The sequence below is a fragment of the Oncorhynchus clarkii genome, chromosome 19, assembly GCF_045791955.1.
Source record: "Oncorhynchus clarkii lewisi isolate Uvic-CL-2024 chromosome 19, UVic_Ocla_1.0, whole genome shotgun sequence".
Lineage (NCBI taxonomy): Eukaryota > Metazoa > Chordata > Actinopteri > Salmoniformes > Salmonidae > Oncorhynchus > Oncorhynchus clarkii.
Window position 1 is genome coordinate 49,180,559 of NC_092165.1, and position 27,993 is coordinate 49,208,551.

A 27,993-nucleotide genomic window follows, 5' to 3' on the forward strand; every position below is an offset into this window, starting at 1 on the left:
CGTCTCTTTTTTCAAAGCAATCAAACAAGTTGGTCATAACCAGCAATTTAGCTCGCCCAGAGCTGAGCGTTAGCTAGTTAATTTACCTGTTTTCTTGTCCCCCAAAGAAGGGTTGTTTTGCTGGTTCTGGAACAAGAACTCCCGGACTGCTTTGAGTTCTTGGACCCGGCAGAACTCGAGCAGGCAGCAGGACATTTCGATCCCGTCCCGACGAGGCAGAGGGGATACAGGGAATTAGCCAGCTAAGCTAACATTAGCTGGCAGCTGCAGTCCAACGGGGAAACAACAACGTTGCAGTATGATGAAGTTAGCGCTAATCAAGAAGACAAGACTCCTCAGGGATCCTTTGCGTTGAAATATGTATCGTTTCCATGAATGTTAGTAAACAAATACATGTACAAGGTGTTGCTGTCAGTGGATTTCGTTAATATTTGCACCGTTTCAACCCTTTACTTCAAGTGTTTTGGTGATGACCAATGACTGACTGTATTGTGATGACACATCGCTAACCATAAAATACAATCTCGAAGCACTTTTACAGAGACGATTTCGTGTACGTCGCCCTCTATCGCTCAGGAAGGCAGGTTCAACAAATACAATTGAGCTTTGTTCAAGGTCAGCAAAGGTTGACAATTCAACACAGCAAAAAACGCCTACCCTTCAGGCTTGAATCGATAATTACATTAGTGCCAGTAAAATAATAATATGTGAAATCTATTGGTGCTGCCTTTTCACACGGGGTTTAAACCTGGGATGCATCTTGAGAGGACCGCACCGGCGTTTGCATAATATGAACCGTGTACTGTTCTTGAATGCGCCACAAGCCTGCGAACATTTCACTGCGCAAACCATAGAACAAACGGCATTTGTTATGACTCTGACATTATCAAACTCGTTCTAATTTGCTGTTCATGCCAGTTGATTTTCCCACGTTGGATGTAACAAAACGTCATACATAATGATGATAAACCGCTTGTCCTAGTTTATCGCTTTTGATACAATGTAACTCTTCGTCCTGAGTGTTCGAAACAGCGGCTCGCTGGAGTGGACAGCTTCTTACTTCCTGATGTATGTTTCAACAGCGAATGGAAATTATTATGGAGGGGTTGTGCAACCCAGTTTGTGGCATGAAATATCTAGCGCTGCAACATGAAAATAAATCCTGTGTCTAAATAACTGACTGGTCAGTTTAACGGCAGACAGTATGCTAATACAGTCTGTTGTATTCTAGCTTGCTCTGCGGAATCCTTACAGCCTTCAAGATGCTTGAGACTCCTCCTGGCTATCCCTTCGAAGAGATAGAATATGAGGACATAGAAGTTGAAGAGGTAAGTGTCGTATGATAGCTGCCTATAGTACCAAACAATTCGCCTTTTGTGAGGGGAAATTACAGTAACCTTGTTGAATAGAAGTTTAGTGTTGTGATCATCCATGCCACTTCTGTGTCAGTTTCAACTATGGAGCCAAGATAGGCTACCTCTTTCAAAACACCAGCAGTATCTAATGATTTTTATAAACGGGGTGGTTCAAGCCCTGAATGCTGATTGGCTGACAACCATGGTATATCAGACCGTATACCACGGGTATGACAAAGCATTTATTTTTACTGCTCTAATTACGTTGATAACCAGTTTATAATAGCAGGTAAGGCACCTCGTGGGTTTGTGATATATGGCTAATACACCATGGCTCAGGGCTGTGTCCAGGCACTCCGCGTTGTGTTGTGCGTAAGAACAGCCATTAGCCGTGGTATATTATCCATATATCATACTTCCTCTGGCCTAATTGCTTAAATAGATTATACAGAAAATTATGAGACCGACCAACACTCCGCAACATGTCAGATTATAACCTAGAAGAGGACCCGTTGTCCTAGACTTTCAGAAGTGACAGAAATTAAAACACAATTATTTATATACTCACTTTTTATATATACCACCTCGTCTCCATCTTGGCACTACCCCACCATTGTAAAAAATATTTTGGAAGCTATAGAAATGCATTTATTAATGTCTACATTTGTTTTTTCCATATTTATTCTATTACAGACACCTTAATGCATAGTTTCAAATTGTATTATGTAAGTTAAACATGAAACAAAATATAAAAATGTTTTCTTTAACGTATAAAGAAAAATGCAGTGCTAGTTGAAAGTTTAGAAACCTACTCATACCAGGGTTTTTCATTATTTTTACTGTTTTCTACATTTTCTACTTTCTACATTTTCTACATCTTCAGTATTATTCTACAATGTGGGAAATAGTATAAAATAAGAAAAGCCCTTGAATGAGTAGGTGTGTCCAAACTTTTGACTGCTACTGTATATTTTTGACCTTGAAACATTTAATTGAAATACTGTAGAATTCCATTAATTCCTATGGATGACTGCTTCTTCTGGCTGCATCAAAGCCTCTCATTGGGCAATACATAGCATCAGCAATCCAGGGTTTATATACATTATTGTGAAAACACAACATTTTCCTTGAAAGCATGTTACTAGACTAGAGCTGCTGTGTTTTATATGTGTGACATTTGTTTCTTTGTGTTTCTTCAGGTTGTTGGCAGAGGGACATTTGGAGTTGTCTTCAAGGCTAAATGGAAAGGCAAAGATGTGGCCATCAAGACCATAGAGAGTGAATCTGAGAGGAAAGCTTTTGTAGTAGAGGTACAGGAACCTCCTCTCCTTACCTGCTGTAAAGCATCATTTTTCATTTAACCCTGTTTTTTGGGGTCTAGTCTATTGTTTAAATAAGTTTTGTTATCCCAATATAAATATTCCCGCTAACATTTATGGACTCTTTTGATATTAGGTAGCTGCAGTCAAATGATATCCAATTACAATGTAAATTAAGCAATACATGAATGTTAAGATGGTGAGATCCGTTTCCATGTCTCTTCTTCATCCAGCTCCGCCAGCTTTCCAGAGTAAATCACCCAAATATTGTCAAGCTCTATGGCTCATGTGATAATCCAGTGAGTACATTCAGGAGAGTTGTCTTCTTAGTATGATTTGCCTGTTGTTCAATTATATACTTTAGGCCCATGTGTAATTATTCATTTATTAGTGATTTATTATTCATGTAATAGGTCTACAGATTTTCCTCTATATTGACACCACATTTGCAATCTCATACACTAAGTGTTTTTCCCTTTTTATCAAAATGATTGTAACATTCTCACACAGGTGTGTCTTGTTATGGAATATGCTGAGGGTGGCTCCTTATACAATGGTAAAAAAATCAATTCAGCTTCATTTTAACATAGTATTTTCTTTCATGTAATTTCTTAGCTATTTCAATAAGTGTATTGTTAGTACTTCTATTTGCCAACCATAGCTTGAATCCCTCATCTTAGTCGAAGTGCATTTAACAGTGTATCAATCTCCCACTATATTTCTGTCTAGTTCAGTGTGGTGTCTTGTGCAAGAGATTCTTACTGTATGTCATTGTTCAATCATGATCTGTGAGGGTCTGTGCCAGTTACCATGGTTAATATTGTATCTCTGTCTGTTCTGTGCGCCCCACCCGACTTTCTGTCTCTCTCTCTCTCTCTCTCTCTCTCTCGCTCTGTGTTGTCTGTCCATTCCAAGTGCTGCATGGAGCTGAGCCCCTGCCCCAGTACAGTGCATCCCACGCTATGAGCTGGTGTCTGCAGTGTGCTCAGGGTGTATCCTATCTCCACGCCATGAAACCCAAGGCCCTCATTCACAGAGACCTCAAACCACCCAAGTATGGCCCTTTTGTTTGTGCTGTTGCTTAACTGCCTGTTTCTGGGTTGCAAAATTCCGGGAACTTTCCCAAATTTCCTCAGTTTTCCAGAAATACTGGTGGGAAGATTCCTGGAATTACGAAGGGAATAAGCAGAAAATTCAGGAGTCCTCCAACCAAGATTTCTGGAAAACCAGGGAATTGTGGCAAAGTTACCAGAATTTTGCAATCTGTTTACAGTACTTAAAAAAACAAATATTGTATATATGGTACCAGTCAAAAGTTTGCACACACCTACTCATTCGAGGGTTTTTCTATATTTTTCTAATTTCTACATTGTAGAATAATAGTGAAGACATCACAATTATGAAATGACACATGGAATCTTGTAGTAACTAAAAAAGTGTTTAACAAATCAAAATATATTTGAGATTCTTCAAATTAACCACCCTTTGCCTTGATGACAGCTTTGCACATTGGCATTCTCTCAACCAGCTTCATGAGGTAGTCACCTGGAATGCATTTCTATTAACAGGTGTGCCTTGTTAAAAGTTAATTTGTGGAATTTATTTCCTTAATGTGTTTGAGACAATCAGTTGTGTTGTGACAAGGTAGGTTTGGTATACAAAAGATATCCCTATTTGTTAAAAGACCTAGTCCATTATGTCAAGAACAGCTCAAATAAGCAAAGTCCATCATTACTTTAAGACATGAAGGTCAGTGAATTCGGGAAATTAACAACTTTTAAAGTTTCTTCAAGTGCAGTTCCAAAAACCATCAAACGCCATGATGAAACTGGCTCTCATGAGGACCCAGGAAAGGGTCTGGGAAAGGAAGACCCACAGGAAAGGAAGACCCAGAGTTACCTCTGCTGCAGAGGATAAGTTCATTAGAGTTAACTGCACCTCAGATTGCACCTCAAATAAATGCTTCCAGTAACAGACACATCTCAACATCAACTGTTCAGAGGAGACTGCGTGAATCAGGCCTTCATGGTCGAACTGCTGCAAAGAAACCACAACTAAAGGACACTCATGACTTTCCTGTGCAGATCCGAAGGATCAGGTTACAGTGGATCAGCTCTACAGCGCCCTCTCTCTCCCACAGAGGGGGAGAGGGATGGAGTTAGGCAGTTTTATGACGGTCGTAAATAAACTCAGCAAAAAAAGAAATGTCCTCTCACTGTCAACTGCGTTTATTTTCAGCAAACTTAACATGTGTAAATATTTGTATGAACATAACAAGATTCAACAACTATGACGTAAGCTGAACAAGTTTCACAGACATGTGACCAACAGAAATGGAATAATGTGTCCCTGAACAAAGGGGGGGTCAAAATCAAAAGTAACAGTCAGTGTCTGGTGTGGCCACCAGTACTGCAGTGCATCTCCTCCTCATGGACTGCACCAGATTTGCCAGTTCTTGCTGTGAGATGGTACCCCACTCTTCCACCAAGGCACCTGCAGGTTTCCGTACATTTCTGGGGGGGGGGATGGCTCTAGCCCTCACCCTCCGATCCAACAGGTCCCAGACGTGCTCAATGGGATTGACATCTGGGCTCTTCGCTGGCCATGGCAGAACACTGACATTCCTGTCTTGCAGGAAATCACGCACAGAACAAGCAGTATGGCTGGTGGCATTGTCATGCTGGAGGGTCATGTCAGGATGAGCCTGCAGGAAGGGTATCACATGAGGGAGGGGGATGTCTTCCCTGTAACGCACAGCGTTGAGATTGCCTGCAATGACAACAAGCTCAGTCCGATGATGCTGTGACACACCACCCCAGAACCTGACGGACCCTCCACCTACAAATCGATCCCACGCCAGAGTACAGGCCTTGGTGTAATGCTCATTCCTTCAACGATAAACGTGAATCCGACCATCACCCCTGGTGAGACAAAACCGTGACTCGTCAGTGAAGAGCACTTTTTGCCAGTCCTGTCTGTTCCAGCGGCGGTGGGTTTGTGCCCATAGGTGACGTTGTTGCCGGTGATGTCTGGAGGGGACCTGCCTTACGACAGGCCTACAAGCCCTCAGTCCAGACTCTCTCAGCCTATTGCAGACAGTCTGAGCACTGATGGAGGGATTGTGGGTTCTTGGTGTAATTCGGGCAGTTGTTGTTGCAATCCTGTATCTGTCCCGCAGGTGTGATGTTCGGATGTACCTACCCTGTGCAGGTGTTGTTACATGTTGTCTGCTACTGCGAGGATTATCAGCTGTCCGTCCTATCTCCCTGTATCACTGTCTTAGACGTCTCACAGTACGGACATTTACATTTTTTTGCCCTGGCCACATCTGCAGTCCTCATGCCTCCTTGCAGCATGCCTAAGGCACGTTCACGCAGATGAGCAGGGACCCTGGGCATCTTTTATTTGGTGTTCAGTAGAAACGCCTCTTTAGTGTTCTAAGTTTTCATAACTGTGACCTTAATTACCTACCGTCTGTAAGCTGTTAGTATCTTAACGACCGTTCCACAGGTGCATGTTCATTAATTGTTTATGGTTCATTGAACAAGCATGGGAAACAGTGTTTAAACCCTTTACAATGAAGATCTGTGAAGTAATTTGGATTTTTACGAATTATCTTTGAAAGACAGGGTCCTGAAAAAGGGACGTTTCTTTTTTTGCTGAGATTACCTAGCCAAAACTCTGCCTTTGGGCTCTGCAGGATTGAGGGGAAAGAACCCTTTTGTTACAAGGAGATTCCTCCCGCCAAAACTACATCATCAGAATGTGGATTATGACACAATATTCCTAACAAAAATCATGTGGGAAACGGTTTGTGGGGCTCGAAACAATAATCATGTCAAATAAGTTGTTGTTTTATATCTTTAAGGATGGTATAACCAAATAACGTTAACTCTACAAATGTACAGTGCCTTGCGAAAGTATTTGGCCCCCTTGAACTTTGCGACCTTTTAACACATTTCAGGCTTCAAACATAAAGATATAAAACTGTATTTTTTTGTGAAGAATCAACAACAAGTGGGACACAATCATGAAGTGGAACGACATTTATTGGATATTTCAAACTTTTTTAACAAATCAAAAACTGAAAAATTGGGCGTGCAAAATTATTCAGCCCCCTTAAGTTAATACTTTGTAGCGCCACCTTTTGCTGCGATTACAGCTGTAAGTCGCTTGGGGTATGTCTCTATCAGTTTTGCACATCGAGAGACTGACATTTTTTCCCATTCCTCCTTGCAAAACAGCTCGAGCTCAGTGAGGTTGGATAGAGAGCATTTGTGAACAGCAGTTTTCAGTTCTTTCCACAGATTCTCGATTGGATTCAGGTCTGGACTTTGACTTGGCCATTCTAACACCTGGATATGTTTATTTTTGAACCATTCCATTGTAGATTTTGCTTTATGTTTTGGATCATTGTCTTGTTGGAAGAAAAATCTCCGTCCCAGTCTCAGGTCTTTTGCAGACTCCATCAGGTTTTCTTCCAGAATGGTCCTGTATTTGGTTCCATCCATCTTCCCATCAATTTTAACCATCTTCCCTGTCCCTGCTGAAGAAAAGCAGGCCCAAACCATGATGCTGCCACCACCATGTTTGATAGTGGGGATGGTGTGTTCAGGGTGATGAGCTGTGTTGCTTTTACGCCAAACATAACGTTTTGCATTGTTGCCAAAAAGTTCAATTTTGGTTTAATCTGACCAGAGCACCTTCTTCCATATGTTTGGTGTGTCTCCCAGGTGGCTTGTGGCAAACTTTAAACAACACTTTTTATGGATATCTTTAAGAAATGGCTTTCTTCTTGCCACTCTTCCATAAAGGCCAGATTTGTGCAATATACGACTGATTGTTGTCCTATGGACAGAGTCTCCCAGCTCAGCTGTAGATCTCTGCAGTTCATCCAGAGTGATCATGGGCTTCTTGGCTGCATCTCTGATCAGTCTTCTCCTTGTATGAGCTGAAAGTTTAGAGGGACGGCCAGGTCTTGGTAGATTTGCAGTGGTCTGATACTCCTTCCATTTCAATATTATCGCTTGCACAGTGCTCCTTGGGATGTTTAAAGCTTGGGAAATCTTTTTGTATCCAAATCCGGCTTTAAACTTCTTCACAACAGTATCTCGGACCTGCCTGGTGTGTTCCTTGTTCTTCATGATGCTCTCTGCGCTTTTGACGGACCTCTGAGACTATCACAGTGCAGGTGCATTTATACAGAGACTTGATTACACACAGGTGGATTGTATTTATCATCATTAGTCATTTAGGTCAACATTGGATCATTCAGAGATCCTCACTGAACTTCTGGAGAGAGTTTGCTGCACTGAAAGTAAAGGGGCTGAATAATTTTGCACGCCCAATTTTTCAGTTTTTGATTTGTTAAAAAAGTTTGAAATATCCAATAAATGTCGTTCCACTTCATGATTGTGTCCCACTTGTTGTTGATTCTTCACAAAAAAATACAGTTTTATATCTTTATGTTTGAAGCCTGAAATGTGGCAAAAGGTCGCAAAGTTCAAGGGGGCCGAATACTTTCGCAAGGCACTGTATATGTCCCAGTTATCAGATTTCCATCTAAATGTTGTGGAACATATATGATTAAATATGAAACTATTTGTGAGAAGATGAATTGTGATTTTAGTCTTCTAAATAAGAGTTGTTTTTCATGTAAAGGCTTACCCAGTTAGTAACCACGCCCACGTGATCATAGACCTTTTAGCAACGTGATGGAACCGCCCTCCAAGGCGAAGGCATAAAAAGGACGCTAACAAAATGTACATTCGACCAGAGAACGTGAGGACCATCCACACGTTGAAATGGTTGGAATCTCTACAGACCAGTATACGGACGGTAAACCGGACGTGTAAAATGGTTAGACTACATTAGACCAGCGTGACCGACAGCGTGAGCTGAAAGGTACGAAATGTTTAGACTACATTAGACCAGCGTGACCGACAGCGTGAGCTGAAAGGTACGAAATGGTTAGACTACATTAGACCAGCGTGACCAACAGCGTGAGCTGAAAGGTACGAAATGGTTAGACTACATTAGACCAGCGTGACCGACAGCGTGAGCTGAAAGGTACGAAATGGTTAGACTACATTAGACCAGCGTGACCAACAGCGTGAGCTGAAAGATACGAAATGGTTAGACTACATTAGACCAGCGTGACCAACAGCGTGAGCTGAAAGGTACGAAATGGTTAGACTACATTAGACCAGCGTGACCAACAGCGTGAGCTGAAAGGTACGAAATGGTTAGACTACATTAGACCAGCGTGACCAACAGCGTGAGCTGAAAGGTACGAAATGGTTAGACTACATTAGACCAGCGTGACCAACAGCGTGAGCTGAAAGGTACGAAATGGTTAGACTACATTAGACCAGCGTGACCAACAGCGTGAGCTGAAAGGTACAAAATGGTTAGACTACATTAGACCAGCGTGACCGACAGCGTGAGCTGAAAGGTACGAAATGGTTAGACTACATTAGACCAGCGTGACCGACAGCGTGAGCTGAAAGGTACGAAATGGTTAGACTACATTAGACCAGCGTGACCGACAGCGTGAGCTGAAAGGTACGAAATGGTTAGACTACATTAGACCAGCGTGACCGACAGCGTGAGCCGATAGGGTAGAAATGGTTAGACTACATTAGACCAGCGTGACCAACAGCGTGAGCTGAAAGGTACGAAATGGTTAGACTACATTAGACCAGCGTGACCGACAGCGTGAGCTGAAAGGTACGAAATGGTTAGACTACATTAGACCAGCGTGACCGACAGCGTGAAGTTTTGGCTAAACTGCTGAGAAATGGTTTAAAACTAAAGACCAGCCGAAGTACAGCGTGAGCTGGATATGGCAAAATGGTTTGAAACTACAATACCAGAAAATGGTAAGACCCTCTGAAAATCGAAGAAGAAGACTACACGGGAGCATTCATTCTGCAGCTGTTTATGCACTGTTAGCCTAGGAAACTGGACTGAAGACGAGAGACAAAGAACAATTTTCTCTCACCACTATAGGTATCTCTAGGGCAGTCATTGGCAAACTTTTTATAGTCCCGTACCCCTTCAAACATTCAACATCCAGCTGCGTACCCCCTCCAGCACCAGGATCAGCGCAGTCTCAAATTTGGTTTTTTTGCCATCATTGTAAGACTGTCACACATACACTATGCAATACTACACACACTATACAATACTATACACACTATACAATACTACACACACTATACAGTACTACACACACTATACAATACTACACACACTATACAATACTATACACACACTATCCAATTTATTAAACATAAGATTGAGTGTGAGTTTTTTTCACAACCCGGCTCGTGGGAAGTGACAAAGAGCTCATATAGGACCAGGGCACAAATAATAATAATCAATCATTTTGCTCTTTATTTAGCCCTCTTGCATATACAAGTTTATTTGTTCATCAAAAATGGTGAATAACTCACTACAGGTTAATGATAAGGTTGTGTTTGAAAGGATGCACACAACTCTGCAATGTTGGGTTGTATTGGAGAGAGTCTCAGTCTTAAATCATTTTCCACACACAGTCTGTGCCTTTATTTAGTTGTCATGCTAGTGAGGGCCAAGAATCCACTCTCACATAGTTACGTGGTTGTAAAGGGCGTCAGTGTCTTAACAGCGCAATTTGCCAAGGTAAGAAACTGAGTGCAGCCCAATCCAGAAATCTGTCAGTGGCTTCTGATTAAATTAAATTTTTACAGAACTGCTTGTTGCATTTTCGATGAGGCTATCTTGTTCAGGTCTTTGGGATCAAATATGCTCTGAAAGCAAACATGTTGACATGAGTACCCTGATATCGGGGAATTTGTGCCATTCTGAAAAAATTGTTAGTTAGGTAAGTGGACGGACTGGAGGCAGGGCATGAAAGAGATAACGAATCCAGTTGTTTGTGTCATCCGTTTTGGGAAAGTACCTGCGTAATTATACACCCAACTCACTCAGGTGCTTCGCTATATCACATTTGACATTGTCCGTAAGCTTGAGTTCATTTGCAAGCAAAAAATCATACAATGATGATGGAAAGACCTGTGTTGTCCTTGTTAATGCAGACAGAAAATAGCTCCAACTTCTTAATCATAGCCTCAATTTTGTCCCGCACATTGAATATACAGTGCCTTGCGAAAGTATTCGGCCCCCTTGAACTTGGCGACCTTTTGCCACATTTCAGGCTTCAAACATAAAGATATAAAACTGTATTTTTTTGTGAAGAATCAACAACAAGTGGGACACAATCATGAAGTGGAACGACATTTATTGGATATTTCAAACTTTTTTAACAAATCAAAAACTGAAAAATTGGGCGTGCAAAATTATTCAGCCCCTTTACTTTCAGTGCAGCAAACTCTCTCCAGAAGTTCAGTGAGGATCTCTGAATGATCCAATGTTGACCTAAATGACTAATGATGATAAATACAATCCACCTGTGTGTAATCAAGTCTCTGTATAAATGCACCTGCACTGTGATAGTCTCAGAGGTCCGTCAAAAGCGCAGAGAGCATCATGAAGAACAAGGAACACACCAGGCAGGTCCGAGATACTGTTGTGAAGAAGTTTTAAAGCCGGATTTGGATACAAAAAGATTTCCCAAGCTTTAAACATCCCAAGGAGCACTGTGCAAGCGATAATATTGAAATGGAAGGAGTATCAGACCACTGCAAATCTACCAAGACCTGGCCGTCCCTCTAAACTTTCAGCTCATACAAGGAGAAGACTGATCAGAGATGCAGCCAAGAAGCCCATGATCACTCTGGATGAACTGCAGAGATCTACAGCTGAGCTGGGAGACTCTGTCCATAGGACAACAATCAGTCGTATATTGCACAAATCTGGCCTTTATGGAAGAGTGGCAAGAAGAAAGCCATTTCTTAAAGATATTCATAAAAAGTGTTGTTTAAAGTTTGCCACAAGCCACCTGGGAGACACACCAAACATGTGGAAGAAGGTGCTCTGGTCAGATGAAACCAAAATTGAACTTTTTGGCAACAATGCAAAACGTTATGTTTGGCGTAAAAGCAACACAGCTCATCACCCTGAACACACCATCCCCACTATCAAACATGGTGGTGGCAGCATCATGGTTTGAGCCTGCTTTTCTTCAGCAGGGACAGGGAAGATGGTTCAAATTGATGGGAAGATGGATGGAGCCAAATACAGGACCATTCTGGAAGAAAACCTGATGGAGTCTGCAAAAGACCTGAGACTGGGACGGAGATTTGTTTTCCAACAAGACAATGATCCAAAACATAAAGCAAAATCTACAATGGAATGGTTCAAAAATAAACATATCCAGGTGTTAGAATGGCCAAGTCAAAGTCCAGACCTGAATCCAATCGAGAATCTGTGGAAAGAACTGAAAACTGCTGTTCACAAATGCTCTCCATCCAACCTCACTGAGCTCGAGCTGTTTTGCAAGGAGGAATGGGAAAAAATGTCAGTCTCTCGATGTGCAAAACTGATAGAGACATACCCCAAGCGACTTACAGCTGTAATCGCAGCAAAAGGTGGCGCTACAAAGTATTAACTTAAGGGGGCTGAATAATTTTGCACGCCCAATTTTTCAGTTTTTGATTTGTTAAAAAAGTTTGAAATATCCAATAAATGTCATTCCACTTCATGATTGTGTCCCACTTGTTGTTGATTCTTCACAAAAAAAATACAGTTTTATTAATTTTTTTCTGTCCCTTGATAACCAGCATATTTCTGTATGTTGTAAAAGCATTACATGGTCGCTGCCCATATCATTGCATAATGCAGAAAATACACGAGAGTTCAGGGGCCTTGCTTTAACAAAGTTAACATTTTTCACTGTAGTGTGCAAAACGTTTTTCAAGCTGTCAGGCATTCCCTTGGCAGCAAGAGCCTCTCGTGGATGCTGCAGTTTACCCAAGTGGTGTCGGGAGCAACTGCTTGCACGCGCGTTACCTCTCCACTATGTATCGCTGTCATAGTGTCACAATCGTCGTAATCACACTCGGACCAAAGCGCAGCGTGAAATCGGTTCCCCCCAAAGGTGCGGCAAAACCTGACTCTATAGGGGAGGGTCCGGGTGGGCATCTAGGTGGCACGAGGATGAGACACAGGATGTACCGGACTGGGAAGGCGCACTTGAGGCCTACTGCGTGGAGATGGCATAGGTGACACCCACTTCAAGTGCGAGGAGCAGGCACAGAACGTACCGGACTGGGGAGACATACTGGAGACCTGGTGCGTGGAGCCGGCACAATTGGTACAGAACAGATGACAACCTTCACACAGTGAGTGCGGGGAGCTAGCACAGGATGTACTGGGCTGTGGAGGCGCACTAGAGACCTGGTGCGTGGAGCCGGCACAAATTGTACCTGAACGATGACACACTTCGCACAGCGAGTGCGGGGAACTGGCACAGGGCGTACTGGGCGTGGAGACCTGGTGCGTGGAGCCGGCACACATGGTACCGGACAGATAACACGCTCCTCAAGGCAAGTGCGGAGAGCTGGCACAGGACGTACAGGGCTGGGGAGGCGTACTGGAGACCTGGTGCGTGGATCTGGCACAGATTTTACTAGACTGATAGCACGCTCCTCAGGACAAGTACAGAGAGCTGACTCGGGTGGCATCAGACTGATAATTAGGGCGAATGTCGTGCATCATACACCAGCACAACAACTCTCTCCGGTCACTCTCCTCCAATTTCTCCCTCTTCTCCCAGACTGGTTCTGGTTCACTCCTCGGCTCCGCCAACCACCCCATGTGCTCCCCCCCCTGGGGCTGTCTTTTGGGCTTTCTATGTGGCCGCGAACCCCGGCGTCGTCGCTGTCCTCCCTTCTCTCCTTGCGTCTGCTTCCAAGGAAGGCTTTCGTCTCCTGCCATAATTTCCTCCCAAGTCCAGGATATCTTCTCCTCCTTGATCTCCTCCCAAGCCCAGGATACCTTCTCCTCCTGGGCACGCTGCTTGGTCCTGTTGTGGTGGGATCTTCTGTCACGATCGTCCTAATCACACTCGGACCAAAGCGCAGCGTGAAATCGGTTCAACATATTTTAGTTGAAGTGAACCGCAAAAAAACAATAAAGAATAAACTAAACGTGACGTTCTGGAGTGCTCACAGGCAACAACACAAAAACAAGATCCCACAAAAAAAACGTGGGGAAATGGGTTGCCTAAATATGATCCCCAATCAGAGAGAACGTTAAACAACTGCCTCTGATTGGGAACCATACCAGGCCAACATAAAAATAAAACAAACTAGATTACCCACCCTAGTCACACCCTGACCTAACCAAAATAGAGAATAAAAAGGCTCTCTATGGTCAGGACGTGGCACATGGCTTTTGCGCCATCAGTACAGATACCAAAACGTCTTGACCACCAAAGTCCATTTGATGTCACAAAGATGTCCAGTACTTTAAAAATATCCTCTCATGTTGTCCTGATTTTCTGTGGTTTGCAGAAAAGGGTGTCTTCCTTAATTGACCCCCCATAAACGTAACGGACATTTACCAGGAGCTGTGCCAGGTCCGCCACGCCTGTTGACTCATCCAGCTGTAATGCGTATAATTCACTGGCTTGTATGCGAAGCAGTAATTGTTTCAAAACATCTCCTGCCATGTCACTGATGCATTGTGAAACAGTGTTGTTTGATGAAGACATTGTCTGTATAGTTTTTTGGGGCCTTTTCCCCCAGCATTGTCCCAGCCATATCCACGGCAGCAGGAAGAATGACGTCCTCCACAATGGTATGGAGCTTGTCTGTCCTAGCCACTCGGTTAATGTGGTGGCAGGTAACCTAGTGGTTAGAGCATTGGGCCAGTAACCGAAATGTTGCTAAACCGAAATGTTGCTAGATCGAATCCCCTAGCTGACAAGGTAAAAATCTGACTTGCCAAGTTAAATAAAAATAATATGTACAAAAATGGTATCTGTTGCTTTATCTGTTGCTTTCACATGTCTTACTACTCGAAAGTCGTCTTTATTCTCAATCAAAAAACTCCCGTGGCTTATTTTTCAAATGGTCATGTTTAATTTCTAAATATCTGTGCAAGAGTGAAGGTTTCCCGCGAGAGAGTAACGGTTAATGTGATTGGATGTTAATTATTTGAATAGGCTAGCTATATTTGACATTGGGTTGTTATTACACTGAACACTATATGGTTTAATTAGATTTTTGCCAGTGAAACGAGGCTACTCAGGCGAGAGAAAAAACTCACCCAAATGTATAGCCCCGTTGGAAAATATACTGTTTGAAAATGTGGAGGAAAAAAAAACATTATTTAAAAAAAAATGTGAATCACATTTTTATTTGGCGTACCCCCAACGGCATTGCACATACCCCAGTTTGGGAATACCTGCTCTAGGGTATCTATTCTAAACAAACAGAGTGAAGACTAAGGCCCACTGAACACCCCGTGGTACACCTCTGGAAGATGTGTTCTATCAGACACTCCGAGACCAACCTACTACAACTACAAAGGACATGGTACCCTCTGGTGGACAACCAGAGACTTACACAACCAGAGACTTTCTGATGAACTACTCTCCACAGACTGATCGAGTGATTTCACCAGACGACAAAGACATACAAGCGTAAATATGTACTTTGTATTTCTAAATCCGAATGAGCGGTTGTTAGGGTGCTAAATATCCACATTTACAATGAGCATATTATTCAACTGTATGTATGATAGTTGAATCCCTTTGTCTCTCCTCCCGTTCTTTCGTTTCCCATCCCTTTTCATTGGGGCGGCAGGTAGCCTAGTGGTTAGAGCATTGGGCAAGTAGCCGAAAGGTTGTTGGATCGAATCCCTGAGCTAACAAGGTAAAAATCTGTCATTCTGCCACTGTTCCCCGGTAGGCTGTCATTTTAAATAAGAATTTGTTTTTAACTGACTTGCCTAGTTTAAAAAAGGTTAAATAAAAAATAATAAAACATTTTAAAAAATGATGTAACCAGCCATCATATTGGGTTAGTCCACTAGGGACTTTTCATTGCATCATGTTAATCAATGTTTAATCTATCCTGTGTGTGTTTATGTAATTCTGTGTTATTTATTTAGTTAGTAAATAAATAATGAAGCCAATTTGTGTATCGCTGATTCATCCTGGAGACTAGGGTTGGTGCAGATTTGAAGTCAACGACGTTCTGAATGAGACTGATGTGGTAATAATGATAATTAATGGATGACTGGTATAACTATATATTTATATCTGTGGAGTTCATTTGGGAAACGGTAACTCATTAAACAAACTTTTCCCGTGGTGACCCAAAATTGCTAATGAGTTAATTGTTACATGATTAGTTTAATCATCGTAATAATTAAACATAGTTAATTGATTTGATAAAATAATCGTCATCGCATTAATGGTACCAACATCACGACAACACCAATAATAAGAAGAGACTTGCTTGAGCCAATAAACATGAGCAATGGACATTAGACCGGTGGAAATCTGTCCTTTGGTCCAAATGTGAGATTTTTGGTTCCAGCCGCCATGTCTTTGTGAGATGCAGAGTAGGTGAACGGATGATCTCTGCATGTGTGGTTCCCACCGTGAAGCATGGAGGAGAAGCTGTGATGGTGTGGGGGTGCTTTGCTGGTGATACTGTCAGTGATTTATTTAGAATTGAAGGCACACTTAACCAGCATGGCTACCACAGCATTTTGTAGCGATACGCCATCCCATCTGGTTTGCACTTAGTGGGGTTGTCATTTGTTTTTAAACAGGACAATGACCCAACACACCTCCACGCTGTATAAGGGCTATTTGACCAAGAAGGAGAGTGATGAGGGCTGCATCAGCTGACCTGGCCTCCACAATCACTCGACCTCAACCCAATTGAGATGGTTTGGGATGAGTTGGACTGCAGAGTGAAGGAAAAGCAACCAACAAGTGCTCACCATATGTGGGAACTCCTTCAAGACTGTTGGAAAAGCATTCCAGGTGAAGGTGGTTGAGAGAATGCCAAGAGTGTGCAAAGCTGTCATCAAGGCAAAGGGTGGCTATTTGAAGAATCTAAAATATTTTTGATTAGTTTAACATTTTCTTTGGTTACTACATGATTCTGTATGTGTTATTCCATAGTTTTGATGTCTTCACTATTATTCTACAATGTAGAAAATAGTAAAAAATAAAGAAAAACCCTTGAATAAGTAGCTGTGTCCAAACTTTTGACTAGTAACTGTATATGTAATCCTGAAGAGTCTATTAACACATCTAAGTAAAAAAAATAAAAATAAATCCCATCAGAATCCGTCAGTTTAAGCTAGAGATATCAGTTTTTTTGCATAGGCTGCATCTCAATCCACTGCATCCACCAATGTCAGCCTTATGCATCTGGGGTGGAAAGTGGCCAACCTACAGCTGTGTTTTTCAGATCATGAGACATCCTGAAAATCGGTAGTCTCACTAAAATGTCAGAAGCGTCCGAAATGTCTGTATCGTCAAACTATTATGACCACTCTATGGAAAGGGGAGACTCTCATGAGACTCTCATTGCTCTATGACCCCCACAAGTGTCACTGGACTCGTCTGAAGTTGGTGACGCTGATGTGCCAACTTCTGTCTGTGGCATCTGAACCATTTGCGCTACAAACTAATATGACCCCACTATGGAAAGGAGAGACTCACGTTTGCTCAATGACCCCCGCAAGTGCCATGGGACTCGTCTGAAGGTAACCCATACAAACAAATGGAGGTAGTTTTGTGCCAACAAAAAATAAGGGGTTAAATATGTGTCCAAAAAAACTAAAATATTTTCTGAGCTTTCTTATATCTCCTAGATATAGGACAGACACTTCAAAACCTTATTGCTTATGTTTTATTTGTTTGACAGTCTTTTTTAAATGTGTGTGTTATTCAATGTGTTTCTATGGGCTGTAGTAGTAGTAGTAGTAGTAGTAGTAGTAGTAGTAGCAGTAGTAAAGGCAAAATTCTAAATCAAGTAGCTAAATGATCCATGTTAAGACCCCCTCCGCAAAACAATTCCCCCCAACAGCTTAGACTTCTAGAGGTTAATGAGGTTGTACTCTCTGAACCTAAACCATAGCCACGTGTTTCAGTCTGCTACTTGTACAGGGTGGCACAGTGTTGAAGATCTGCGACTTTGGGACAGCCTGTGACATCCAGACACACATGACCAACAACAAAGGAAGTGCAGCCTGGATGGCACCAGAAGTGTTTGAAGGCAAGTAACCTTTAGCAAGGGGTTTTCCTACTTTCATTCAAAAGCAGAAGACCAAAATGGACCAAGCACCAAGTCTCTCTGTTTCACCAATAGAACAATCTAGGATCTCACTCTAACCTGTATTCCTTCACTCACCTGTATCTCTCTGTGACTCTGTTGTCCAGGCAGTAACTACAGTGAGAAGTGTGATGTGTTCAGCTGGGGCATCATCTTGTGGGAGGGGATCACTCGTAGAAAGCCCTTTGACGAGATCGGAGGATCGGCCTTCTGCATCATGTGGGCCGTGCACAGAGGTGAGAGGTTTCCGAGCCATAGACGCTTAGTGTAGTTACATACACACAGAGGAATAAAACCCAAACCGCAAAATGTCTGTGTAGTGAAGTGGAATATAGGTTTGAAAGAAAATCTTACCTAGTTGTTAGATGAAGATGAGTAGAAGAAGCCACTTTAGGCTATTGATATTCCCACACTGACATGCCATTCTCTTGTATGGGTTATCAGGTACTCGCCCCCCCCTGATAAAGGACCTCCCGGAGCCCATCGAGAATCTGATGACACACTGCTGGGACAAAGACCCTTCCCAGAGGCCCTCCATGGAGGAGGTCAGGAACACCATGGCAAGCCTCATGAAGGTACAGTACTGGAAAACCCCACAGACCCATGAGGTCAGAACTTCACATTCACAGCACTAATAATAACCCATAGATGTTAGTAAAAACCTGCAGCTTATTTCTTAGTTATTATCAAATGGTGTCTCTTCCACAGTTTATGAGAGTTTGATTTTAGATCTGCGATTCCTGTTTAGCATTGTGTACTCTTCCTCCATGTGTATGCAGTACTTCCCAGGATCTGATGAGCCTCTCCAGTACCCTCACCAGTGTCCAGGCAACAGTAGGAGTGGCTCATCCTCAGCCACAAGCACAGGCCAGTCCCATAGATTTAAATACTCTGTGAAGGTTGCCAGATTTTATTAACAGTTGTTGACAAGTATCACTTTACATTGTACTAACATTGTGCTATGTAGTAATTGCTTTCAAAATGCATATTCATGAAATTCAGAAGATTCTGTTATTGCAGCAGTTTCTGTAAAAACAGATTGAAAACGCCGTCGTCTCTTCTGTAGGTTCCTATGCAGACAACACTATCAACAGCTACCGAACTGAAAGCAACATGGAACACAGAACAAACTGTCAAGGGAGAGATGACACCCTGAAAAGCATTGAAGCTAGATTTCCACTTCAGTTTAAACAATCAAAGGTGATGCAGATATAGTTGGAGTATTAAGTTATCTCATCCATACAAATGTTCATGCTGTTCATGTTCCTTCTCAGGGGGGAACATTACGCCCCAGCCTGCCCTCGTCCAGAAGGGCTAGTGTGGAGAGCCTGCCTGATCGTGAGCGTACCCAGAGTCCTGCCCCCACTGAGATCAAAGGGCAATGTGCTGGCCAATCGGGGCCAGAGCTGAGGGTTTCTATCAGTCCCACAGGTATGGGCCCTATTTAGTTTTGGTTGTCGTAATAGAGCCAGCTTACAGAATATGTTATATGACCGGAATCTACTGTATGTCTGACACATTGTCACTGCAGTGTTCACCAGGGGGCAGTACCATACAACATACAGTAAACATGTCATACTTACCAGTATGTTTTCTATGTCTTCAGATATGAATGGTTTGGACAGCTCCATCCCCATGGCATATCTGACACTGGATCACCAGCTGCAGGTACTGCAGGAATGGGGAGTTCTTTCTCCATTCATCTTCAATGCTGACTGATACTGATAACCAACCAGTCACATTTGATACACTATCTAAAAGCTTACTTACTACCTTTTTGGGGATTTCATGTGTCCTCTACTTGAAATATGAAATATGTTAAAGAAGTTAAGTAATTTACAATAAGAACAATGTGATAAATTGTAAGTGCATGACGGTGATGTGTGTTTCTGGGTTGTGTTTAGCCCCTGGCCCCATTCTCTAATTCCAAAGAGTCCATGGCTGTGTTTGAGCAGCACTGCAGAATGGCCCAGGAGTACCTTAAAGTGCAGACTGAAATCACCCTTCTCACCCAAAGAAAGTATGTCACATATTACCATATATACAGTGCCTTCAGAAAGTATTCATACCCCTTGACTTATTCATTTTGTTGTCGAACAGCCTGAATTCAAAATCGATTAAATTGCTTTTTTTCTCTCACCCATCTACACACTATACCCCATATTCACAAAGTAAAAAAACATGCTTTTTTAATTTTAGCAAATTTAAAATAAAGTAAAATACAGAAATATATTTTTTACATACAGTAGCAGTCAAAAGTTTGGACACACCTACTTATTCCAGGGTTCATCTTTATTTGACTACCTCATGTTGAGAGAATGTCAAGAGTGTGCAAAGCTGTCATCAAGGAAAAGCGAAGCTACTTTGAAGAATCTCAAATATATTTTTATTTGTTAATACTTTTTTGGTTACTAAATTATTCCATATGTGTTATTTCATAGTTTTGATGTCTTCACTAATATTCTACAATGTAGAAAATAGTAAAAATAAAGAAAAACCCTAGAATGAGTAGGTTTGTCTAAAACTTTAGACTGGTACTGTAAATATTCACATCCCTGAGTTAATACTTTCTAGAAGCACGTTTGGAGGCAATTTACAGCTTTGAGTCATCTTGGGTATGTCAGTATCAGCTTTGCACATCTGAATTTGGGGATTTTCTCCTATTCTTACTTGCAGATGTTCTCAAGATCTGTTAAATTATATAGGGAGTGGCAGTGAACAGCAATCTTCAAGCCATTCCACAGATTTTCTCTGGGCTTTGGCTAGGCCACTCAAGGACTTTCAGATCTTTTTCGGAAGCCATTCCAGCATTGCTTTGGCTGTATGTAGGCTCGATTCATTGTTCCCTTTATCCTTACCCGTCTTCCATTTCCTGCCACTGAAAAGCATCCCCATAGCATGATGTTTCCACAGCCATGCCACGGTAGAGAGACTGGTGAAGAGCTGTGGCTGTTTTTCTCCAGACATAGTGCTGTGCATTCAGGCCAAATAGTACAATTCTTGTCTCATCAGACCACAGAATATTTTGCCTGATAATCTCAAGAGTCTTTCAAGTACCTTTTTGCAAACTGCAGGTGTGCTGTCATGTGCCTTTTTCTCAGGAGTGGCTTCCGTCTGGCCACTCTCCCAAAAACCCCAGATTGGTGCTGTGGAGACTTTTCTTCTGGCAGGTTCTCCCATCTTAGCCAGTGGTCATTGGGTTCTTGCTCACTTCCCTGACTGAACTCCTTCTGCTAGCTCTAGGCAGAGTCTGGGTAGTTCCATATTTTTTCAATTTCCCAATGATGGAGACCATTGTGCTCTTGGAAACTCTAGAAATCGTTTGCACCTGACCTCAATTTGGAGTGTCATAGAAAAGGGGTGGGAAATACTTATCTAAATTAGTTATTTCTGTATTTCATTTTCAATACATTTGCAAACATTTCTAAAAACATGTTTTAACTTTGTCATTATGGGGTATTGTGCATAGATGGGTGAGAAAAAAATCTGTTGAATCCATTTTTGATTGCCCCCATCTATCTTCAGAGCTTGTGCTGCTAGGTGACCTAAACTGGGACATGCTTAACACCCCGGCCATCCTACAATCTAAGCTTGATGCCCTCAATTTCACACAAATTATCAATGAACCTACCAGGTACAACCACAAATCCGTTAACACGGGCACCCTCATAGATATCATCCTAACCAACCTGCCCGCAAAATACACCTCTGCTGTTTTCAACCAAGATCTCAGCGATCACTGCCTCATTGCCTGCATCCGTAATGGGTCTGCGATCAAACGACCAGCCCTCATCACTGTCAAACGCTCCCTAAAACAGTTCAGCGAGCAGGCCTTTCTAATCAACCTGGACCGGGTATCCTAGAATGATATTGACCTCATCCCGTCAGTAGAGAATGCCTGGTTATTCTTTAAAAGTGCCTTCCTCACCATCTTAAATAAGCATGCTCCATTCAAAAAATGTAGAACCAGGAACAGATATAGCTCTTGGTTCACTCCAGAACTGACTGCCCTTGACCAGCACAAAAACATCCTGTGGCGTACCGCATTAGCATCAAATAGCCCTCGTGATTTGCAACTTTTCAGGGAAGTTAGGAACCAATAGGAAAGCTAAGGCTAGCTTTTTTAAACAGAAATTTGCATCCTGTAGCACAAACTCAAATAAGTTCTGGGACACTGTAAAGTCCATGGAGAATAAGATCACTTTTTCACGCTTTCGACTCTGTCAATCACCACATTCTTATCAGCAGACTCAACAGCCTTGGTTTCTCAAATGACTGCCTCACCTGGTTCACCAACTACTTCTCTGATAGAGTTCAGTGTGTCAAATCGGAGGGCCTGTTGTCTGGACCTCTGGCAGTCTCTATGGGGGCGCCACAGGGTTCAATTCTCGGACCAACTCTCTGTATACATCAATGATGTCGCTCTTGCTGCTGGTGATTCTCTGATCCACCTCTATGCAGACAACACCATTCTGTATACGTCTGGCCCTTCTTTGGACACTGTGTCCAACCTCCAGACGAGCTTCAATGCCATACAACTCTCCTTCCGTGGCCCCAACTGCTCTTAAATGCTAGTAAAACTAAATGCATGCTCTTCAACCGATCGCTGCCCGCACCTGGCCGCCCGTCCAGCATCACTACTCTGGACGGTTCAGACTTAGAATATGTGGACAACTACAAATACCTAGGTGTCTGGTTAGACTGTAAACTCTCCTTCCAGACTCACATTAAGCATCTCCAATCCAAAATTAAATCTAGAATTGGCTTCCTATTTCGCAACAATGCATCCTTCACTCATGCTGCCAAACATACCCTCGTAAAACTGACCATCCTATCGATCCACGACTTCGGTGATGTCATTTACAAAATAGCCTCCAACACTCTACTCAACAAATTGGATGCAGTCTATCACAGTGCCATCCGTTTTGTCACCAAAGCCCCATATACTACCCACCCTTGCAACCTGTACGCTCTCATTGGCTGGCCCTCGCTTCATACTCGTCGTCAAACCCACTGGCTCCAGGTCATTTACAAGTCTCTGCTAGGTAAAGCCCTGCCTTATCTCAGCTCACTGGTCACCATAGCAGCACCCACCCGTAACACTCGCTCCAGAAAGTATATCTCACTTGTCACCCCCAAAGCCATTCCTCCTTTGGCCGCCTTTTCTTCCAGTTCTCTGCTGCCAATGACTGGAACAAACTGCAAAAATCACTGAAGCTGGAGACTCATATCTCCCTCACTAGCTTTAGGCATCATCTGTCAGAGCAGCTCACAGATCAATGCACCTGTACATAGCCCATCTGTAATATACCCGGTCCAACTACCTCATCCCCATACTGAATTTATTTATTTGTCTTGCTCCTTTGCACCCCAGTATCTCTACTTTGTGAAAATTAATATTTGTGTCATTCTCAAAACTTTTGCCCACTACTGTACAGTACATCTTATAGTATCTAGTATCTCTACTTGCACATTCATCTTCTGCACATCAATCACTCCAGTGTTTAATTGGTATATTGTAATTGCTTTGCCACCATGGCCTATTTATTGCCTTACCTCCCTTATCTTACCACATTTGCACACACTGTATATAGACTTTTTCTACTGTATTATTGACTGTACGTTTGTTCCATGTGTAACTCTGTGTTGTTGTATGTTTCAAATTGCTTTGCTCTACTCTTGGCCAGCTCGCAATTGTACATGAGAACTTGTTCTCAACTAGCCTACCTGGTTAAATAAAGGTTAAATAAATAAATAAGAATTTTGAATTCAGGCTGTAACACAACAAAATGTGGAATATGTCAAGGGGTATAATATGTCAAGGCACTGTATATATTCACAGTCACTTAAGTCACATTATTTATGTATATTAATTATAGGTATTTAGTTTTCTTAGTAGTTGTAGCAGTTGTTTTTATTCGTTTTAGGCCTATTAGTAGTTAACAACTTTTTATGGTGTAAATGTAAGTTTCAGTTTTTTATCATTATTATTTCAATGTTATTATTGTTAAACAGTAATTGTATATTATTATTGGAACCGTTTTTTGGGGGGGTGGGGGGTACTCTTGAAAAAGAGATGGTGCATCTCGAGTTTTCATCCTGCACAATTTCAAATAAATACATTTTTACCAGCCTCCCTATGCTTTGACAGAAGATGTTCATCCAATTTGCAGACACTGTACCTCAGATGGCACTGTACTCTAGTGTGACTAATGACTTACTGGTTTACTTATTGTATCTGTTGTGATACCAGTTACTCTTAACATGAGTCAATTCATTAGAATTTGTTTCCAAAACTGTATAGTATTTTACTGTGTAATCATTTATTGTGCAGTTACAGTGAATATAGGCTACCTAAACGCTAAACATGTTCTCTCTCCCTTTGTGGTGGTGATGTGTAGGAAGGAGCTGATCTCTGAGCTGCACCAGGATGAGAGGCAGCAGCAGAACACGTCCCGTCTGATTCAGGAACACAACAAACTGTTGGACGAGAACAAGAGTCTCTCCACCTACTTCCACGTTTGTAAGAACAAGCTGGAGCGGATCCAGAGTCAGCAACAGACGAGTTAGAATGCCTCCTGATGTGTGCCTGTTGCACTAGAATTGTCCTCAGATCAGCAGCAGCCGAAGACACTGTCTGTCAAGTGGCCATTTTGTGATGTCTCTTCTGTTGACCCTCAGCTGTTTTGGGATCAGCTGCAGCCAAATATACCTACCATATTTGTAATGAATCCTTCATATTGCTCATCAACTGTTTTTGGATGAACAGCTAAAGAGACTGGCCATTTGTTAACACTTCCGTGTTGCTCTTAAACTGTTCTTGGATCATTGGCCAAAGAGGAAAGCCATACTATTATGAATGTTTTGTAGATCCTCAACTGATCCACAGTCAGCAGCAGACTGCACACAGCAGGTCTCCCCTCAGGTCCTTGCTCCCCAATGCGCTGTACAGTTAAGATACTCTGCCGCATTAGGTACAACAATAATATTGTGCAAGATGTCTCATTAACAGCTCAGTTCATTTGCACGCATGTCTCGCAAAGACGTTATTCTATTCTGCCAGAGGAACAGTGGACTCGTTGAACAAGAGAAGCCTGGAGGCCCTGTAACATCTTCTACTGTAGCAGTTGACATCCAAAATAAAATGCAGTTGCCTCTAGAGATTGATCTTTGGTCAGTTTTGTATTCCCCTCCCCAATGTTTAAAGTTAGGATTTGAGGAGGACAAGCTGATCCTAGATCTGTGCCTAAGTTTAATGTATGCTCTTAGTGTGGCTGTTGGTGTTGTTAAGGTGTATGACTTGCAGTAACACCTCAGACGACTTGAGGTGTTTCCTGTCTTGCTGCAGATGTCTGTCCCCTCCCCAGGGCTGTTGTAGAGGTGCTAGTATTGAAAGAAGTGGCTCAACTTGTTGTTCTTCTCTGGCTCTGACCTCTCTATGACAGCTAGCTTTGTATGGAGATGACTAAGATATGCACAAAAGGCTGTCGTTTCATATATATTTGCGTCTTTTAAAATTTCTATGGCATTCTTATATCTTTTCCCCTTTTCATATGCACTGGCTCATTGAGAAGTAATGACACTATTTTAAATGGATTTTTATGATTTTTATATAGCCTATACTTTTCCATGTTCGGAGAATCAGCAAAGTTTTACATTTGTTTTGAGATCTTTCTCAATCTTTCTGCCTTGGAGGTTTTAGATATTTCTTTTCTCATTCTCTAAATGTAGAATGCCACCACCACTAAGTATTAGTTATTATATTTTGTTAATTTAGTCAATTATTTGACTTTTGTATCCACCCCTATAGTGTTAAATGTGTATGTGCTGGTTGTGGACTAAGTGCTTGGTCTTGTTCTATCACTTCCAGAAATGTGTTATATACTTATGTTCGCTTTATTTGCCCTCTGTGTGCGCCTGCGTGTTCACAAGTTGCCTTAGGCTATATCTCACTTTCTGTGCTGTATTTTTAAAAATAGCATTTTGACTTGCAAAACCAGATGTCGTCAATGCACTTTTGAATGTACAGTGAGCTCAAAACGTATTGGGACATTGACACATTTGTTGTTGTTGTGTCTCTGTACTCCAGCACTTTGGATTTGAAATGACACAATGACTATGAGGTTGAAGTGCAGACTGTCAGCTTTAATTTGAGGGTATTTATTTATTTTCATATCAGGTGAACCGTTTAGAAATTACATCCATTTTTACCCCCCACCCACCCATTTTAGGGGACCAAAAGTATTGGAACAAGTTCACTTGTATGTGTATTAAAGTAGTCAAATGTTTAGTATTTGGTCCCATATTCCTAGCACACAATGATTACATCAAGCTTGTGACTCTACAAACTTGTTGAAAATAATTAGCTGTTTGTTTTGGTTGTGTTTCAGATTGTTTTGTGCCCAATAGAAATGAATGGTAAATAATGTATTGTGTCATTTTGGAGTCACTTGTTGGATGTATTTGATCTTTGTTTTGGTTGTTTCAGGTTATTTTGTGCCCAATAGAACTGTAAATGGGGGGGACTATGTACAAAAAGTGCTGTAATTTCTAAACGGTTCACCGTATATGGATGAACTTACCCTCAAATGAAAGATGTCACTGTCCCAATACATTTGGAGCTCACTGTATATCTAAGGATTTCAAAAGTACTCAAATAAAAGGTAATGCACACAAGAAAATGCTATTTTTACATTATTTGTATAAAGGACATCGCTAATATAATGTTGCCCTAGCATATCTTTTTGATTTAATTTGCACTTTGTGTGTCACTCAGTGTATTGGAAATGCCTGTATACTTAAGTGCATAAAACAGTTCCTAAAATCTACGATTTCAATGGTTTTGGTATATTCTGTATATTCTGTATATTCTGTAGAATAATATCTGCACTAATGTCCTTTATTTCAATTGACTTGTCCCTTTCTTTAAACCACTTGGTGACACCCTGGTGACACTGTTTTTTCATCTCCTTTATTTAATCTCCTTTATTTCAGTTTTGTGCTCTGTTATGCACTTGATGCATAAGAAATCATTTTGGTAGCCCCTGTTCACATGTGTGCTTCTCAAACCTACTGAGTAAAGTTATGAACTCCTTTAAAGCTACACGGAACACAAATATAAACGCAACCATTTCAAAGATTTGACTGAGTTTCAGTTCCTATAAGGAACTAGTCAATGTAAATAAATACATTAGGCCCTAATCTATGGATTTCACATGATTGGGAATACAGGTATGCATCTGTTGGTCACAGATACCTTCAAAACAGGTAGGGGTGTGGATCAGAAAACCAGTCAGTATCTGGTGTGACCACCATTTGCCTCATGCAGTGCGACACATCTCCTTCGCATAGAGTTGACCAGGCTGTTGATTGTGGCCTGTGGAATGGCTGTGCGAAGTTGCTGGATATTGTCAGGAGCTGGAACAAGCTGTCGTACACGTCGATCCAGAGCATCCCAAACATCCTCAATGGGTGACATGTCTGGTGAGTATAGAAGAACCGGGACATTTTCAGCTTCCAGGAATTGTGTACAGATCCTTGCGACATGAGCCGTGCATTATCATGCTGAAACATGAGGTGATACCTTTGGATGAATAGCACAACAATGGGCCTCAGGATCTCGTCACGGTATCTGTGCATTGAAATTCCCATCAATAAAATGCAATTCTGTTTGTTGTCCGTACCTTATGCCTGCCCATACCATAACCCCACCGCCACCATGAGGCACTTTGTTCACAACGTTGACATCAACAAACCACTTGCACTAACGACGCCGTACATGCTGTCTGCCAACTGCCTGGTACAGTTGAAACTGCGATTCATCCGTGAAGAGCACACTTCTCCAGCATGCCAGTGGCCATCAAAGGTGAGCATTTTCCCACTGAAGTCGGTTACGACGTCGAACTGCAGTCAGGACAAGACCCTGGTGAGGACGACGATCATGCAGCTGAGCTTCCCTGGTTTCTGACAGTTTGAGCAGAAATTATTCTGTTCTGCAAACCCACAGTTTCATCAGCTGTCTGGGTGGCTGGTCTCAGACGATCCCGCAGGTGAAGAAGTCAAATGTGCAGG

The 27,993-nt window shown here is 42.0% G+C and overlaps 2 protein-coding genes across 7 annotated transcripts in view; one reads left to right on the top strand and one right to left on the bottom strand.

Annotated features, from left to right (window-relative positions):
* The window catches only part of LOC139375334 (RAB3 GTPase activating protein subunit 2 (non-catalytic)), a 24,447-nt gene extending 23,360 nt beyond the window's left edge, over positions 1–1,087 (bottom strand). For 3 of the 5 annotated variants that reach the window (XM_071117025.1, XM_071117024.1, XM_071117022.1), the window contains exon 1: positions 87–1,065. In XM_071117025.1, coding sequence (XP_070973126.1) covers positions 87–195 — 109 coding nt within the window. In that variant the 5' untranslated portion in view covers positions 196–1,065. Of the gene's footprint in view, positions 1–86 lie in introns of all 5 variants that reach the window. The other 2 variants (XM_071117023.1, XM_071117026.1) reach the window with 2 other exon arrangements.
* Positions 839–26,971, top strand: LOC139375338 (mitogen-activated protein kinase kinase kinase 7-like). 2 transcript variants are annotated; one of them, XM_071117029.1, is made up of 15 exons: positions 839–1,068; positions 1,232–1,328; positions 2,555–2,665; positions 2,908–2,973; positions 3,185–3,230; positions 3,590–3,728; positions 17,741–17,869; positions 18,034–18,158; positions 18,367–18,497; positions 18,702–18,789; positions 18,989–19,122; positions 19,197–19,353; positions 19,529–19,590; positions 19,827–19,942; positions 24,324–26,971. In XM_071117029.1, the coding sequence occupies exons 2-15, from the start codon at positions 1,263–1,265 to the stop codon at positions 24,490–24,492; spliced, it is 1,539 nt and encodes a 512-aa protein (XP_070973130.1). In that variant the 5' UTR covers positions 839–1,068; positions 1,232–1,262; the 3' UTR covers positions 24,493–26,971. The 2 variants fall into 2 exon arrangements, with proteins under 2 accessions (XP_070973130.1, XP_070973131.1); XM_071117030.1 differs by having other exon boundaries at positions 1,066–1,328.
* The last annotated feature ends 1,022 nt before the right edge of the window (positions 26,972–27,993 follow it).